We start from the raw sequence: 17,557 nt of genomic DNA on the forward strand, positions 1-17,557 counted from the left end.
CTTCACTTGCTGACTGACCTTCATTTGTTAAAGTAATGATGGCCACACGTTTCTCTTTACTTAGCTGATTGGTTCTTGCCATAATATTAATTCTAACAGTTGTCCAATAGGGCTGTCGGCTGTGTATCAACCTGACTTCTGCACAACACAACTGATGGTCCCAACCCCATTAATAAGGGAAAAAATTCCACTAATTAACCCTGACAAGGCACACCTGTGAAGTGAAAACCATTTCAGGTGACTACCTCCTGAAGCTCATTGAGAGAACACCAAGGGTTTACAGCGCTATCAAAAAAGCAAAGGGTGGCTACTTTGAGGAATCTAAAATATAAGACATGTTTTCAGTTATTTCACACTTTTTCGTAAAGTACATAATTCCATATGTGTTCATTCATAGTTTTGATGCCTTCAGTGAGAATCTACAATGTAAATAGTCATGAAAATAAAGGAAACGCATTGAATGAGAAGGTGTGTCCAAACTTTTGGCCTGTACTCGTACATCAATGTCGATATTGTACAGTTGGCTATTGGTGCTTTCACAAAATATTTACACGAGAGTTATGATAAATAATCACCAATAATGTGGATACAATCACTAAGTGGGTAAAGGCAAATAATAACAGCTAGTAAGTCGGCAGGGTTTTTCCTGCATAGAAGAATTTTTGGCGGCCCCCAAAGAGGTTTTAGCCAGCACCAAAGGAAAATCACCAGCACCAAGGTGATAAGAATTAAGAATAAAAATAGGTGTCCAAATCCTCTCTAAATGCGTTGAAAAGCAATTTACCAAACACCCGTTGAACAAGAAGAAGATAAACTTGAATATGAGAGCTAATCTCAGTTTTATCGTCGAGCTGTACCGGTGATTTATTTAAATATGATTATTATTTTTCTTAACCAGTGACGTTAATTGGGGTTTCATTTACTCAAGCATAATATACTTTTTTTGTTTATCAAATTGTCAGAAATGACAGGTAAATGCATAGATTTCTGTCAAATATGGTAACACAGAATCTTTGCCTGTAACGCATGCGGACCGATTATGCTTACGGTCGTGCGTAGTTGAGGTTTTCCCAAAGTTTGAGTCTTGAATGTATTTGACCGTGAACAATGAAGACTAAAGGGTGATTTATGCTTCTGCGTAAAATCTACGCCGTACGGACCCTCGCCGTAGCCTGACGTGCACCTCTCAAAAAATGTCAGACACTTTGTTTCTCTCACTATGACTCTAGAGTCGCTACTTGCTCCGAAGCTAATCGCTGTCACTCTCTCACTCACTCTACCACACACCCCCCACAAACACACACATGCCGGCCCCGCTATTCTCTTAAAGAGATCGACGCACACACACCAACTCACAAGAATAAACTTCAGGCCACTTACGTAGGCTACGGAGAAAGCTCTGCGGGGAGCCTCCGCAGAACCATAAATCAAGCTTAACAGTGGCATAAGGATTGGTTGAATTTGCGTTCATTCTTCCTCGGACTGACAGGTGCATTACCTTGATGAGTTTGGTGGCTCTGATGAAGTAGATGGCGTAGTCGTTGTGTTCCTCCATGCCTGTACCGATGGTGAGGATGTTGGGGTCAAAGATGATGTCGTTGGGGTCAAATCCCACTTTGTTGACTAGCAGCTTGTAGGCCCGAGTGCAGATCTCCACTTTACGGTCTGTATCTGTCGCCTTGAGAGGACAGCAGACTTGTTGTCAGCACATAGGATTGTGTTTTTTTGTGAAGGTGTGTGTGTGTGTGTGTGTGTGTTTGCCACCTCACCTGTCCCTCCTCATCAAAGGCCATGACCACCACAGCAGCTCCGTAGCGCTTCACAGTGGCAGCCCTGTGCAGGAACTCCTCCTCTCCTTCCTTCAGGCTGATACTGTTGACTATACACTTCCCCTGACAGCATTTCAACCCAGCCTCAATCACTGAAAAGTTCGAGGAGTCGATACACAGTGGAACCTGGGGAGGAGAAGGAGCAGCTCAATGCCTTTTTCTGATTTACTGAGCAGATGAATTCATAGGTTGGTTATTAAAAGGGTCATAAGCAAAATTAGGCGTTTTCAGGAGAAAACATGAGGGAAAATAAAAGGAACTCACATCACTGAAGGTGATGGTTAATTCTGTAAAAGCCTAAGAAATGACAAAGTTGGAAACTGAAACAAGTTCATATTCACTGGCTAGCCCCACACACAAGCCCCTAATGCAGGGGTGTCAAACTCAACTTCACTGAGGGCCACACGGGAAATGAGAATCACATCAAGGGCCAGACATGTAGAGTTTATTGACATGCTTTTATTTCATCGGAAAAGTCAAATATCTTTGACTGTATTATTGCATGTCTCATATAGTCTTCTCACTCACAGTTTGGTCGACACAAAGCCCTAAAAAAAGCAGCCTTTTAAAAGCAGGCTACCACACAGTCGACTCACAACAACCTGTTTCACAACCTCAAAATGTAAAGTGTCTGCTTCTGGGGGAATTTCTGCGTCTCAAAGGCGGCAAATCTGCCAAATCCTGCTTTTATTTTTATTTTTTTTTATTCTATTTATTGGTATTTAACAGACATTACACAACAAAAACATGTCCCACCCCAACCCACACCCTAACATCCTCTTGTGGTTACAAAAAGGGATAAGATAGTTAAAAAACCATTGAACAAATAGACAAACAGTATACAGTACACCATATCCAAAAGAAAGAAAAGGGAAGAAAGAAAAATCAAACATAAAAATAAAATGAGTAAATAAAAAGAAAGAAAAAGAAGAGCCACACCTAAAGTCATCATCCTGTCACAGATACAGAAGACTATACTGAACCAGCAGTGTAATTTCTAAGGTTGGTCATCCCAGTCTTTTATATCCTTCAAGTTATCAAAGTAACGTAAAAAAGGGCCCCATACCTCGTAAAACTTGGACTTGCTTCCATGCAGAGTGTACTTAATTTTGATCAATTTTAAGTGATACAATACATCTCTCAGCCATCTAGCATGACAAGGAGGTCTAGACCCCTTCCAGTTTAGAAGAATGAGGCGGCGGGCCAGAAGTGTTGTGAAAGCAACCCCACTGTGAATGTCGGACGGCCAGTTTGCATTAACACCGAACAAGGCAACCATGGGATGCACATCCAATGTGATATTATACGCTTCACTTAGGGAACCAAATATTGCTTGCCAGAAAGCGAGGAGGGCGGGGCAAGCCCAGAACATATGAAACAACGTCGCTGGAGCCGTCCCGCACCTCTCACAAGTGGGATCGACGTTAGGATATATTCTCGCTAATTTAGTTTTACAAAGGTGGGAGCGATGAACTATTTTAAACTGAACGAGACCGTGTCTACAGCATGGGGATGATTTATGTACTTGTTTTAATATTGCCTCCCCCATATCTTCAGAGAGAGGGCAGCCAAAGTCTTGTTCCCAAAGGGTTCTCAAATTATCCAAAGGTTGCCCGTCTGGGTGGTTTATTAAAGAATATATCTGAGAAATAGAGCCTTTCTGATTAGGATTCAAGGACAGAATTTGATCTAAGATGGTGGAGGGTAGTTTGTTGGGGAATGGGGGATAGCCCTTCCTTACAAAGTCTCTGATCTGTAGGTAGCGAAAGAAGTTGGTGGAGGTCAGAGCAAATTTTTCTGATAACTGATTAAATGAGGCAAACACTCCATCAATGTATAAGTCCTTAATGAGACAAATTCCATTTGAATGCCAAGCTCGGAAAGCCAGGTCAAGTTTAGCTGGAGTGAAGAGGTGGTTGGTTAAGATGGGTGCCATCAGGGATGGGCTCTGCAGGCCAAATTTATTCCGGAACTGGGACCATATTTTAACAGTTTGAAGAATTACTGGGTTGTCAGACTGCATGCTGGAGAGCGAGAGGAGAGGTGGCCAGAGAATGTACAGGGGCCATCTGAGACTCCATCCCCACCCAGACCTGAGCTGTAGGGTCAGAGTGACTCTGAACCCACTCAACAACCCTCTGAATGTTACTGGCCCAATAGTAATGGAGTAGGTTGGGTAGAGCCAAACCGCCGCAACGTTTGGGCCTTTGCATAACTGTTCTACGAGTGCGCGGTGGCTTACCGCACCAAATGAAGTTAGAAAAATGCCTATCCAGTCGAGAGAACACCCTCAGGGGGATAAAAATAGGGATGTTCTGAAAAAAGTACAGGAATCGAGGCACAATATTCATTTTTATCAGATTAATACGACCGACCACAGACAGAGGCAGGCTGCGCCAACGTTCAAGATCCGATCTACATTTCTCAATTAGGGGGACAAAATTGAGTCTAAATAATTGTTGGATAGAGCGTGAGACGGTAATGCCTAAATATGTAAAATGTGAGCCAACTGACCTGAAAGGGAATACGGAAGATGGAATGCTAAGAGCTGGGGAATTGATTGGGAAAAGTTCACTTTTTTCCAGGTTGAGTTTGTAGCCAGACAGTTTTCCAAATTGTCCCAGGATAGCTAGAATGGGGGATATAGAGGTATTGGGATTAGATAGAAATAGAAGAAGGTCGTCCGCGTATAGCGATACTTTATGGGTAATACCCCCAGGGCTCGACACAAGCAATGGCCCGATGGCCCGGGGCCAGTAAAAACGTATGTCGGGCTGGTTGATTGGCCAGTCACTGGCCCGCACGGGCCAGTACCAACGTCATACAGAGTGGCACGAAGCGTGTGAATGTTAACATTTCACATTTTCACCTCAGGTAATTTATAAACAATTCATTTGGATACAAGCGTTGCATTTTGGAAGATAGATTGGATTCTGAACAGCGATGTCCGCGCTGCGCGCACACACACAGCAGGGCCGAGGTGTGTGCGTTCACGCAGCACATGTAACTGAATGGAAACGTTACCAAGGATTATTTACCGCCGATGGCGCAGATGAACTAACGTTACACTCGTTACTGTAAGTACAATACAATAAAACAACAAAATGACAACAAACAAAGTAAACGGAAGTACATAATCCTTGTGTTGTCCTTCGGGTCACTGGGACCCGAAGGATAACACAAGGGTTAATACCAGGACCTCTCCTAAGTGGAATACAGCAATCATTAATGGTTTAATACCAGGACCTCTCCTAAGTGGAATGCAGCCATCAGTAATGGTTTAATACCAGGACCTCTCCTAAGTGGAATGCAGCCATCAGTAATGGTTTAATACCAGGACCTCTCCTAAGTGGAATGCAGCCATCATTAATGGTTTAATACCAGGACCTCTCCTAAGTGGAATGCAGCCATCAGTAATGGTTTAATACCAGGACCTCTCCTAAGTGGAATGCAGCCATCATTAATGGTTTAATACCAGGACCTCTCCTAAGTGGAATGCAGCCATCAGTAATGGTTTAATACCAGGGCCTCTCCTAAGTGGAATGCAGCCATCAGTAATGGTTTAATACCAGGGCCTCTCCTAAGTGGAATGCAGCCATCAGTAATGGTTTAATACCAGGGTCTCTCCTAAGTGGAATGCACCCATCATTAATGGTTTAATACCAGGACCTCTCCTAAGTGGAATGCAGCCATCATTGATGGTTTAATACCAGGACCTCTCCTAAGTGGAATGCAACCATCAGTAATGGTTTTGAATACACCTGTGCTTTTCCTACTATGACATGTCAATGTCTGCCGTGAAAAACGTTTATGGCACAACATACAGTGGCAGTGGCTAGCTGGGTTATAACCATTTTCTGAAGCTTCATAGTAGGTGCGATGTATATTTTCCTGCGTTTTTTTGTCCTTTGCCAATCACACCTATGATATTTATTTCAGGGCCAGTAAAAATGTAGAAGGGGCCAGCAAAACTCTGATCTACTGGCCCCAGGGGCCAGTGGGGATTTTTTTTTATGTTGAGCCCTGAATACCCCCTCTGCGTATTCCTTCAAAAGCTGAGCACTGACGAAGAGAGATAGCCAGGACCTCAATAACAACGTTGAAGAGTAGCGGGGACAGTGGGCACCCCTGTCTAGTTCCTCTGAAAAGAGAAAAATAGGCAGAAGAGTCGTCATTGGTACGGACAGAGGCTAGCGGCGACGAATACAATAACTTAACCCATGAAATAAAGTTAGCACCAAATCCAAACCTATGTAAAATACCAAACAAAAAATCCCATTCCACCCGGTCAAACGCCTTCTCAGCGTCTAAGGAAAGCACAAGTTCAGGCACATCCGTCTCAGACCTGGAATAAATAACGTCAAAAAGCCGACGAGTGTTGAAGAAAGAATGCCTGCCCTGCATGAATCCAGATTGATCGGGTGAAACAAGGAGTGGGAGGGCCCTCTCAAGACGTCTAGCCAGACATTTTGCGAGGATCTTGCAATCGACACACAGCAATGAGATAGGTCGATATGAACCAGGTAGAGTAAGGTCTTTACCATCCTTTGGTATCAAACAAATGGAAGCCTGTCTCAAAGTCTGCGGAAGATGACCTAAAGATAGGGCTTCATTGTACATGGCAAGGAGTAAGGGTGACAGGCTAGTCAAATATTTTTTAAAGAATTCAACCGGTAGCCCATCATGCCCTGGAGATTTCCCGGATTGCATACTTTTAATAACCTCTTGTATCTCCGACAGCGTAAGCGGATGGTCAAGCTCAGCTCTCACTTCACTGTTCAAAGAGGGAAGAATCAGGGATCGAAAAAACTGTTTGGCTTCTTCAGGGCTGGGATTGCACTCAGAGGTGTATAGGTTTTTATAAAAGTCAGCAAATGTACCATTAATTTGTTCGTGGTTGGAGGTTATAGTGCCTAAGGATGTTCTTATCTGAGTTATTCGCCGGGTTGCAAACGATTGTCGGCCTTGATGGGCCAAAAACCTGCCTGCCTTGTCCCCATACTCAAATACGGAATAACGTGCCCTGAGGAACTGCTTTTCAGCCTGCGCTGTTGACACCAAATCAAATTCTGTTTTGAGACTGAGTCGCTGCTGGTAAATTTCTGAAGTGGGAGAGGCCGCATATTCACCATCCAGCTTGGCAATGGCCTCAGAAAGCTCCTTAATTTTAGCCAGATGTCTCTTTTTGTTCTGCGCTGAATAACTAATGATTTGCCCTCTTAAATAGGCCTTTAAAGTTTCCCAAAAGGTACTGTGTGAGACAGTGGGTGAAGCATTGGTTTCGACAAAAAACATGATCTGAGTCTCAATAAATTTTACAAAATCAGCCTCTGATAGGAGGAGGGGGTTAAGGCGCCAAGATCTGGGTGGGGTAGGACTGTCAGGAAAAGCCAAATAGAAAGTGAAAGGGGCATGGTCCGAAATTATTATACCATGATACACTGGTCTGCTGATAAGAGGAATAAATTTGGTATCAAGAAGAAAGAAGTCAATACGGGAATAGGTATGGTGTACGGGAGAGAAGAATGAGAAGGCTTTCATAGTTGGATAATTTAAGCGCCAGGGGTTGAAAAGGCCGTATTGCTCAATGAAACTATTAATAGAGGTTGCCATTTTGGATAGGGGAACAAGTCTGGGTGAGGAGCGGTCCAACTCAGGCTTAACAACACAATTGAAGTCTCCACCGATTATCAGGGCATGGTCCTGAACGAAGGCTATATCAGTTTGGAGAAAAGCAAGATGGGCTAGGACCCTAGACCTTTTGATGGGATTATTCAGGCCCTTCACATTCCATGTGGTAAACTGAATTTTCCTGTCCCAGGTACTACTCATAAAAGGAGACAATAAAAAGAGGTACAAACAAATAACATTGTGCAAAAAAAATACCCAAGAGGAATGTTAACCCACCCCCCCACCCCATAGGCACCTACCCAAACTAGGTGCACTAACCAACTAAACCTTAGAGCATGCCTGGAGTGCATTGGACTTGCTACTCTAACATCTTGGAGCTCCTCCAAAACATAGTAACCCACAAAAAAAGAAAGAAAAGAGTAAAATAACCTGAATGACAACAATAACAGAGGACTGCGACCACCTAGTAAGCCTACCAACAAAACGGTTGTATTAAGTGGCGAGAGAAAAAAAAAAAAAAAAAAAATAATATAATATAATATAATATATATATATATATATATATATATATTATAAAAATAAATAAATAAGAGAAAATAAAATCGCCCCAGAACCAATACATTTAAAATAGAGCCATCTAACCCTGTGGCCAACCGTCAGACTCTGGAAACAGAGAGAATAAAAAAAAAATTAAAAAAAATGAGCTAACCCTTAATAACGAAGAGCTATATATGGGGTCCTGAAAAACACAGATGCTGAGGATAACCTAAGAACAGGCACTGCATCAGTAGGCTCGTCCACAGAAACCTTACATCAGTCATCCGTTACTCACTTATTTAGGCAGGAGCAGTGAATTCAGCACAAGAGAAACACCATATAATACACAGATCCCATCCAACGAATATGTGGCCTCCTGCCAAGAAGGAGAAGTGGGCAATTTTAGTCTCATCAGTCATTATCACCAGCCACCCCCTTCTCCTCAGTGGTGTCCTTTAGGGCAGGCAGGACGTTTCTATTGATGAAAGAGCATGCATCCTGTGGCGACTTGAACTCCTGTCTGGCGCCGTTGAACGTGAAGCGGAGAGTGGCCGGGTGTGACAGTGAAAACTTCAGTCCCGCCTGATGGAGTAATTTTTTTGCCGGCGTGAAAGTAGCCCGTCTGCGAGCCAGGTCCGCGCTGTAATCCGGATAAATACTGATCTTGTTTCCTTTATACGTCAGGTGGCCGGTCCGTTTCCAAGAGAGGCGAAGTAGTAATTCTTTAGTCTGGAAATGGTGCAAACGAGCTATCATGACTCGCGGTGGGCCAGAGGGGTTAAGCGGCCTAAGTGCGCTGTGTGCCAGATCCACCTCGGGTTTGCGAGGAAAGCTCTCGGCACCAAAGATCTCAACTAAGAAGGCCTCCATAAACGCGGTGGGTTGGCTCCCTTCAGCCTTCTCGGGGATTCCAACCACACGGATATTTTGCCGGCGGGACCGGTTCTCCAAATCATCCAGCCGGGACTGCAGCGCCTCATACTGAGTCTTTAGCGTGGAGTAGTCAGATTCCAGTTGACCAACTTTTCCGTCAACAGTGGATAGGCCGTCTTCTATATCCTGAATTATCTGACTGTTGGAAGAGACAGCAGCATTCAAGGCAGTTACCGAGTTGCGCAGTGTTAAGATTTCACTAAATGACGTGTTCTTAGATTTCTGAGGACGAAGGAGAGGCTGACGGTCGAATTGGAAGTCAAGCAAAAGGGTTTAATAAAACAACATGAAAACGACAGTCAAGGCACCATATGTTACAATTACACTGTAAACAGCGGACTCCAACTGCTTCCCTTGCGGGTCACAGATTGAAGTGCTGATACATTCTCCTGCTCCCACATTTATTCCTGTACCTGCGTGGTTCTTCAAATTAAATCTTTCCCTATTGGTCAGATGTCTCTCAAAAGAAAAGGTGAATGTTCCCAATCAGTGTCTTGAGGCTACCCCCGGTGACGTGTCAATTGTTTCCAAACTACAGCAATACTCGTTCTTTGTCTTAATCACGTCTGGGGATGGCTCCCCTAAAAGAGACAAAAGTTACCTTTCTTGTGGGGACAATGAGTCTCCTACAGTATGCTAAATAACAGCCATGACCTAATCAATTCTTTAGAAGCTACAGACAGTGTGAGCCAGACAAACAATAATTAGTGTAGTTACTTGATTAGATTTAGCTGCAGGCTACATTAAACATTGTTTTCAAAAACGTAAGCATAGTTTAAACTTTTTTAAACCTAACAGCAGCTCCGCCAGGATTTCTTCCTTCACTGATGCGACATCAGAGCGGATGTCACCCAGGAGGCTCCTCAGGTGAAAACCGTGCCCGACAGCGCCGTCGTTAGCATCAGTGCTGTTGCTGCTAGCCTTGGCTAGCGCCGGTGCGGCGTGCGACGAAGTTTTGTTGGTTCTGGTAGACGGTTTTGCGCTCATTTTGTTAATGGATGGGGCCAAAAAGTTACACCCAAGCGACTTAGTGGTCTATCTGAACGTCTGCGAGTAAAGTGGTGTGGTAAAATTACCGGGAAAAAGAACACGAATGCGGAGGAGATGAGATAAGACTTCCTCACGTCGCCATGACACCGAAGTCCCAAATCCTGCTTTAAATGTCACATAATTACAGTGTGAAAAACTGTTTCGCTAGGCAAGCTAAAATTTAACCGGGGACGGATAAAAATTTGTGAAGAGCCGGATTCGGCCCGCGGGCCATGACTTTGACACATGTGCCCTACTGCAAAGGAATGCAATCATCATTTGGGTGCCGACCATAATTGACAAATAAGTCTAAAAGTCTGTGAAGCGGTACTTCAAGCACAGCTGTGCTTTGAGCTGAATGCTAACACCGGCATGCTAACATGCTCACAACGACAATGCCAATATGTTGGTTAACAGGTATGTTTACCATGCTCTCCATCTTATACCCCATTCACAGCGGGGGCTCAACCTGGGTTGACTTTGTGTTTGAAAGGGTTACCACGCAAATCTCTCTTTCTATCTGTCTTTTTAAAATGTGTAGGAGAGCTGTCAGCAAAGCCTAACTACTTTTTCTTTATTTTTAAAGATAATTTTAAGGCCTTTATTAAGACAGGACAGCTGTAGACAGGAAATGGGGAAGGAAGGGATGACCACAAAGGGCTGAGGTGGAAAAACCTCCAACTGCTGCAGAACAACGACTACCCAGCACCCATGACAACAAAGAAGTAAAAAAACGCACCTGCAAAATAAATGAGAAAAGGTGCCAAGAGTGGGTACGTCGGAAAAGAAAAATCAATATATTATTCTCTAAAATGGGTAAATTTATTTAATAATATATTAAACAGTTTAGCTGACCAAAATGCTGTACAAACAAGAACTAAGGTGCTGTATTAACCCTTGTTTAGAGAGCAATTCTCAACAAAGTAAATGGAAGTACATAATCCTTGTGTTGTACAACACAAGGGTTAAACAGTTCAAATGTTATGAAAGGGGGCGTGGCCTGAGTAAGTGGGCCATATTATAGGGGGCGGCTCAGTATCACACGTAGACCACACATTCTGAGTTTCATGCAAATCGGATGATGTTTGTCATATAAGGCAGATTTCCTGTTGCCAGCGGGGGGGCGCTATGACCAAAAGTCAATTTTGGCCTGCAGGTGTCCTCAGGCCTGGACCCTTGTCAATCGTGAGAAATTTCGGGCAGATACGACAACGTACACTCAAGTTACAACAACTTCTTTGTTCATCGCTAAACACTCAAAATGGACGCACGCCACCATACACCGCGACGAAAAGTTTTTCTTTAATAACTTTTCATCGTTAAGTTGTTGGGATGGTACAGACCAAGTTTGAAGTCCATCAGATGAAATCTCTAGGAGGAGTTCGTTAAAGTATAGCACCTTGACTTTTAGGCCTACTTCCTGTTGCCACTAGGGGGCGCTATGACTTTAAGTAAATATCGGCCTTTATTTGTCCTCAGGGTCGGACTCTTATGAATCCTGAAAAGTTTCGAGGTAATCGGACAACATACACTCGAGTTACACCCACTTCCTGTTTCGGCGGCGAAACGCACAAAATGGCCGCCCTGCCACGCCCTATGACGAAAAGTTTTTCTTTTAACAACTTTTCATCTTTAACGTCTTAAGATGGCACAGACCGAGTTTGAAGTTGATCGGATGAAATCTCTAGGAGGAGTTCGTTAAAGTACGACATGTGGAAATGGCCAAAATCGCACTAATTTCGAACATTTAATTCAAAATGGCGGACTTCCTGTTGGGTTTAGGGTATGGCTCTAATGAAGTTTTTTGTACATCTCGACATGTTACATATGTGTACCAAGTTTCGTGGGTCTACGTTAAACTCACTGCAGGTGCTCAATTTTCTTAACTTTCTAGGGGGCACTAGCGGGCCATTTTTGTGCGCCTATTCCCGAAACCCTTAAAATACGTAAATTGTCACCAGACTTGATGCGACCGCCAAATTTGGTGAGTTTTTGAATATATTAAGCCCCTCAAAAAGCCAATTCATTTGACGGGAAAATAATAATAATACAAAGAAAGAAAGAAACAATTTCTTCAGTTTCAATAGGGCCTTCGCCGCTGTCGGCGCTCGGGCCCTAATAATTCCTTCAGTTTCAATAGGGCCTTCGCCGCTGTCGGCGCTCGGGCCCTAATTAAAGCTGCGAGCAGCGATGGACGGGCCCTCGCGCCTCTGCGCACGTCGGGGTTACCGGCGGACGCCGCTCCTTGCGACCGTGCATTCGTGCGGCACTCAGATGCCGCAAATCGTCAACAATGAAAAGGGAACTCCCTGCCGAGTTCAACGATAGCTCACACAAGACTCTACGTCATACGGTTCATTAGCTGTGAAAAGGGGCGTGGCAAAAGCGTAGGGGGTGGGTCAAACCATCACCAATTAAAAAGGAAGTCTGTGCTGAGTTCAATGATACCTCACATAAGACTCTACCTTAAACGGGTCAAAAGTTATGAAAGCGGGGGTGGCTTAAGCATAGGGGGTGGGCCAAACCATCACCAATGAATAAGGAAGTCTGTGCTGAGTTCATTGATACCTCACACAAGGGTCAACCTTAAATGGTTCAAATGTTATGAAAGGGGGTGTGGCTTAAGCTTAGGGGGCCGGTGAAACCATCACCAATTAAAAAGGAAGTCTTTGCTGAGTTCAATGATACCTCACACAAGACTCTACCTTAAAAAGTTCAAATTTTATGAAAGGGGGCGGGGCTTAAGCATAGGGGGCGGGTCAAACCATGACCAATTAAAAACGAAGTCTCTGCTGAGTTCAATGATACCTCACACAAGACTACCTTAGATGGATCAGCTTGTATGAAAGGGGGCGTGGCTTAAACGTAGAGGGCTGGCCAAACCATCACCAATGAAGAAGGAAGTCTCTGCTGAGTTCAGTGATACCTCACACAAGGGTCTACATCAATTGGGTCATTAGTTACAAAAGGGGGCGTGGCTTAATTATAGTGGGCGGGCCAAACCATCACCAATGAAGGAGGAACTCTCTGCTGAGTTCAATGACACCTCACACAAGACTCTACCTTAAACGGTTCAAATGTTATCAAAGGGGGCGTGGCCTGAGTAAGTGGGCGTGGTCGTATTATACCGGGCGGCTCAGTATCACATGTAGACCACACATTCTGAGTTTCATGTAAATCGGATGACGTTTGTCATATAAGGCATATTTCCTGTTGCCAGCGGGGGGCGCTATGACCAAAAGTCAATTTTGGCCTGTAGGTGTCCTCAGGCCTGGACCCTTGTCAATCGTGAGAAATTTCGGGCAGATACGACAACGTACACTCAAGTTACAACAACTTCTTTGTTCATCGCTAAACACTCAAAATGGCCACCACGCGCCCGGGCACTCCGTCTGACGAAAAGTTTTTCTTTTAATAAATTTTCATCGTTAAGGTGTTGGGATGGTGCAGACCAAGTTTGAAGTCCATCGGATGAAATCTCTAGGAGGAGTTCGTTAAAGTATAGCCCCTTGACTTTTAGGCCTACTTCCTGTTGCCACTAGGGGGCGCTATGACTTTAAGTAAATATCGGCCTTTATTTGTCCTCAGTGTTGGACTCTTATGAATCCTGAAAAGTTTCGAGGTAATCGTACAAAGTACACTCGAATTACACCCACTTCCTGTTTTGGCGGCGAAACGCACAAAATGGCTGCATTAAATGGCTTTAATGAAGTTTCTTGTACATCTTGACATGTTACATATGTGTACCAAGTTTCGTGAGTCTACGTTAAACGCGCTGCAGGGGCTCAATTTTCTTAACTTTCTAGGGGGCGCTAGCGAGCCATTTTTGTGCGTCTATTCCCGAAACCCTTAAAATACGTAAATTTTCACCAGACTTGATGCGACCGCCAAATTTGGTGAGTTTTTGAATATGTTAAGCCCCTCAAAAAGCCAATTCATTTGACGGGAAAAAGAATAATTCCTTCAGTTTCAATAGGGCCTTCGCCCTACTGTCGGCGCTCGGGCCCTTTATTTTAAAAAATAATGAAAAAATACCCAACTGTTGCGCATTTGGTTGCAATAAAAGACAGGGAAGCAGTAAAAGATTTCACAAGTCCCCCCATGAACCAAAAATGCAAAAAGTATGGGTAGGGAGCTGTTCATTATTGTGTGAGGTAAATGTCAATTTCTCTCTTCCATAGGATAACAAATTACATAGGACAAATATAGTAATACCATCGTTAATGTGTACCATGCTGTCAAAAAAGTTCTAACACTGCTTTAGAAATGAATGAAGTTTGAAGTTAGCCTTATGCTAGCGTTAGCTTTTGTCGCTAGCACTCCATGTACCTAAATGCTTGTGATCTTGCTGTAGTCATATGGCTTTCGGTCTTGACCGAGTCCAGGTGTCTTTATTATGTTCATAATAATATTGGAGGGAAAGTGAAACACAGCTTGGAAGGGGATGTTGTTCGGCTTTTCACAAGTTTAGACAGCTAGCTAACGCTACGCCGACGTATGCTAACGTTAGCGCAACAGCGTTAGCCTAGCCTGCTAGGTAAATATTACAACTGCCTTTGGAGTTTCCTATATCTGCGTCCACGTTGTCAACATAAGACCGGTGGTGTTAGTGCTCCTTTTGTACAATAATTTTATTGAATGAAATATTGAGCTTCGCTCCTCTGAGATGGGTGGGTTTGTGTTACGTTACACACAAAGCTAGCTATAGTTAGCCTGTATGCTAGCGGACATTAGAGGTAAACACTGCTAAGAGACTTATTAGGCGACGTGGTCACTCACTACATGGGGAATTTTTTCGAGGCCCATTTAAAATAAAGAAGGTAAATATACACTGGAATATTTCCGTAAGGGCCTTTTACATATTGACAAACGTTGATAATAACATGTATATGTCCGTTTAAGGTGAAAATAAGCGATTTATTTCAAGATAACATATCCGCCCCATAGGGTTACACTGTAGAGTCATCCGACGTTGGTATCCAATATGGCGCCCATGATTTGAGTTGGCCACACTCTCTAAATATAGGGCACTACTCCACTCCCCACACCCCCATTCATGCACTAACTCCCCAACCCCCACCCCCAAATCCTTCTTGTCGGTTATTGGCTGGAACTATGTTTGTTATGTTTGGTGGTGCAGGTTGGCACAGTTTGTTTTTGTTGGCGTTTGTGGAGCCTGGGCTGTCTACGGAGACCGCGTTTTTTACAGTGTGTTCAGGGGACAGGCAGCTAGCGGATAGTGAGGAGATGTTTGCTGTATGTGACAAAAAATGTCGCCTAAAAAACGCGTGACATCGCTTAGAGCACCTTTAAACTAAGAATAGGGGCTGTGACAGAGGTCATATCTGAATTGTTATGACCCATGTTGGCAGGCTTGGTTTGAATTGACAAAAGAAGGGTTGAACACTGGTCAGATTGTCCTAACCGGGTCATTGGTGTGAAAAAGGTATTATTTAGCACTAAACACACGTGTACAGCTGAGTAGGGCTGCACAATATATCATTTTTTTACCATCATCGCGGAATCTACTGGCGCAATAAATCGCAAAAGGCTGCGACATATCGCGAAAGACACTCAGAGATATTTTGTGTTAGTTGAACAAAAATATCAGTAGAAAATGTTCCTTTAAAATGTAACTTCTTTTTTTAGTTGTGTCTTTTATATTCAATTCAATGTTCAATTTGTTCAGTAAAAGAATGTTGGAAATCATTCAACAAGCAATCTGTAAGCAGCAGAAATGCAGAACAGAGTACACTTTAATATCTGTTTATTTATCGCAAGTAATATCGTTATTGCGATATTCAACAACGTTATCGCATATCGCATATTTTCCTCATATCGTGCAGCCCTACAGCTGAGGCTGAAACATGCCGTTGGTTTGCAGGTATTTGGTCAGAAACCAAATTATTGGACAAATTGAAATTTTAACGTGATGATGGCACTAGAGGAAAAGACAAAGTTATCACAATTAATCCTGAATAGGTATGAATGTGTGTGGCAAACTTTATGACAATCCATCCAATAGTGTTTTTGCAATGTGAGCGATTGGGCATTCTTTTCTGTAATATATTTATTTGCAATATACCCAATATAGTAACATGGGAAAAAAAATTCTTATTAAGGAATTGTATGTGTTCATTTCCTCTGCCTTTAAATCTCCTACCCGTGCGATGTCTGGCTCAGAAGAAATTAAGTTACAAAATCGGGTCATAGCTGTTGGCCCCTCAAGCATCCCCTCATCCATGTTAATATCCAGGACCTGGGCTCCCATCTCCACCTGGGCCTTAGCAATGCTTAGAGCCTCCTGGACAAAAAACAGACAAGCACACAGTAAATGAACAGTTAATCAAGCTAGAATTTCTAGAATCTGTGCTCATGATTCAACGACATTTCTGAAAATGACAAATTAAATAATAACAGAAAGAAAAATCTGTCTCACCTCATAGTTTCCTGCCATGATAAGCTTGGCAAACTTGCGTGACCCAGCCACGTTGCAGCGCTCGCCAATGTTAACAAAGTTGGTGTAAGGGCCAATCCTGAACGGCTCTAAACCTGGAAATTAGAAAGACATTTATATCACGTTTAACATCCTTTTTTGAAATTGAGACCAGGGAGGCCAGGTATCGAACCGCCGACCTTTTGATTGGTAGATGACCGCTCTACCTCCTGAGCCACAGCCAGCAGTACTGGAAATTCTCAAAAGAAAGCCAGTATTCCAAAAAAAAAATATCGGGGGTGTGATGTGCACACACAAATAGAGGAGGTTAATGAACACCGGAAAAAACAACAACACTGAGGAGCATGGAATTTCCTGAACTATGATTACTATGACTGTAATCACTAATTATTTCCATTTTTTTGTCACTGTTAAGCTAGCATCAATGAATCTCAATGCTTCCTGCATATGTTCCAGTTTAAAAACCTAGCAGGAAAGAGAAGGCTTTTAATATGAAAGAGAACAGGAAGTGTTAAGTCCTAACAATGAAGGAAAGCGAAATGAAGCAGAGTGGTGTGTGTGACATGACAGCTGTTGAAAGTTCATTCCTGACCTAGGAAACTAGTAAGTGTACCTTGAGTTGAGGTTTTGTCAAACTACATTATACTATATTAAATTAATCACGGAACAGGTAAACATGGAGGTTGGGTTAAGAGTGAAGTTTGCATCAATCCTAATAAAAAGGGTCTGGGGGCTGTGTCACAAAAGCAGAATTTATGATTCCAGGATAACCGATAAAGCGAGACTTGACCTGGTCTAATCAGAGCAGCCGGGCTTGGTGCGTTTCACTACAGCCAAGCCAGGCTGAGGAGGTGCGACTAGGTCGAGCCAGGCTGAAGTAATTTGGATAGATGCATGTTCACAGCTTTCCTTAACAGACCGCGAGGTCGATCACAGATTTACTGATGCTAAAATGGAGAATATGCATTGTTCATACTTTACACAGAGTGAGCAGCAGCTTCTTGTGGAAGTATGATAATGTGAAACACATTATTTGTAAGACGGCCGCTGTAATGAAACGGCGAGAGAAGGCGTGGCAGACGATCGCCCGACCGACTGAATGCGTAAGTAGCCTAAAAATAGACATTTACTGACCACTGCT

At 43.3% G+C, this 17,557-nt stretch overlaps 1 protein-coding gene across 1 annotated transcript in view; it reads right to left on the bottom strand.

The window, feature by feature from the left end:
* Positions 1–17,557, bottom strand: part of mtr (5-methyltetrahydrofolate-homocysteine methyltransferase) — a 67,280-nt gene that overhangs the window by 37,018 nt on the left and 12,705 nt on the right. Inside the window, 4 exon segments of the mRNA XM_039787955.1 lie at positions 1,499–1,678; positions 1,770–1,955; positions 16,123–16,263; positions 16,399–16,511. Of these exon segments, the coding sequence (XP_039643889.1) occupies positions 1,499–1,678; positions 1,770–1,955; positions 16,123–16,263; positions 16,399–16,511 (620 nt within the window).

The sequence above is a fragment of the Perca fluviatilis genome, chromosome 21 (assembly GCF_010015445.1).
Source record: "Perca fluviatilis chromosome 21, GENO_Pfluv_1.0, whole genome shotgun sequence".
NCBI classification, from domain to species: domain Eukaryota; kingdom Metazoa; phylum Chordata; class Actinopteri; order Perciformes; family Percidae; genus Perca; species Perca fluviatilis.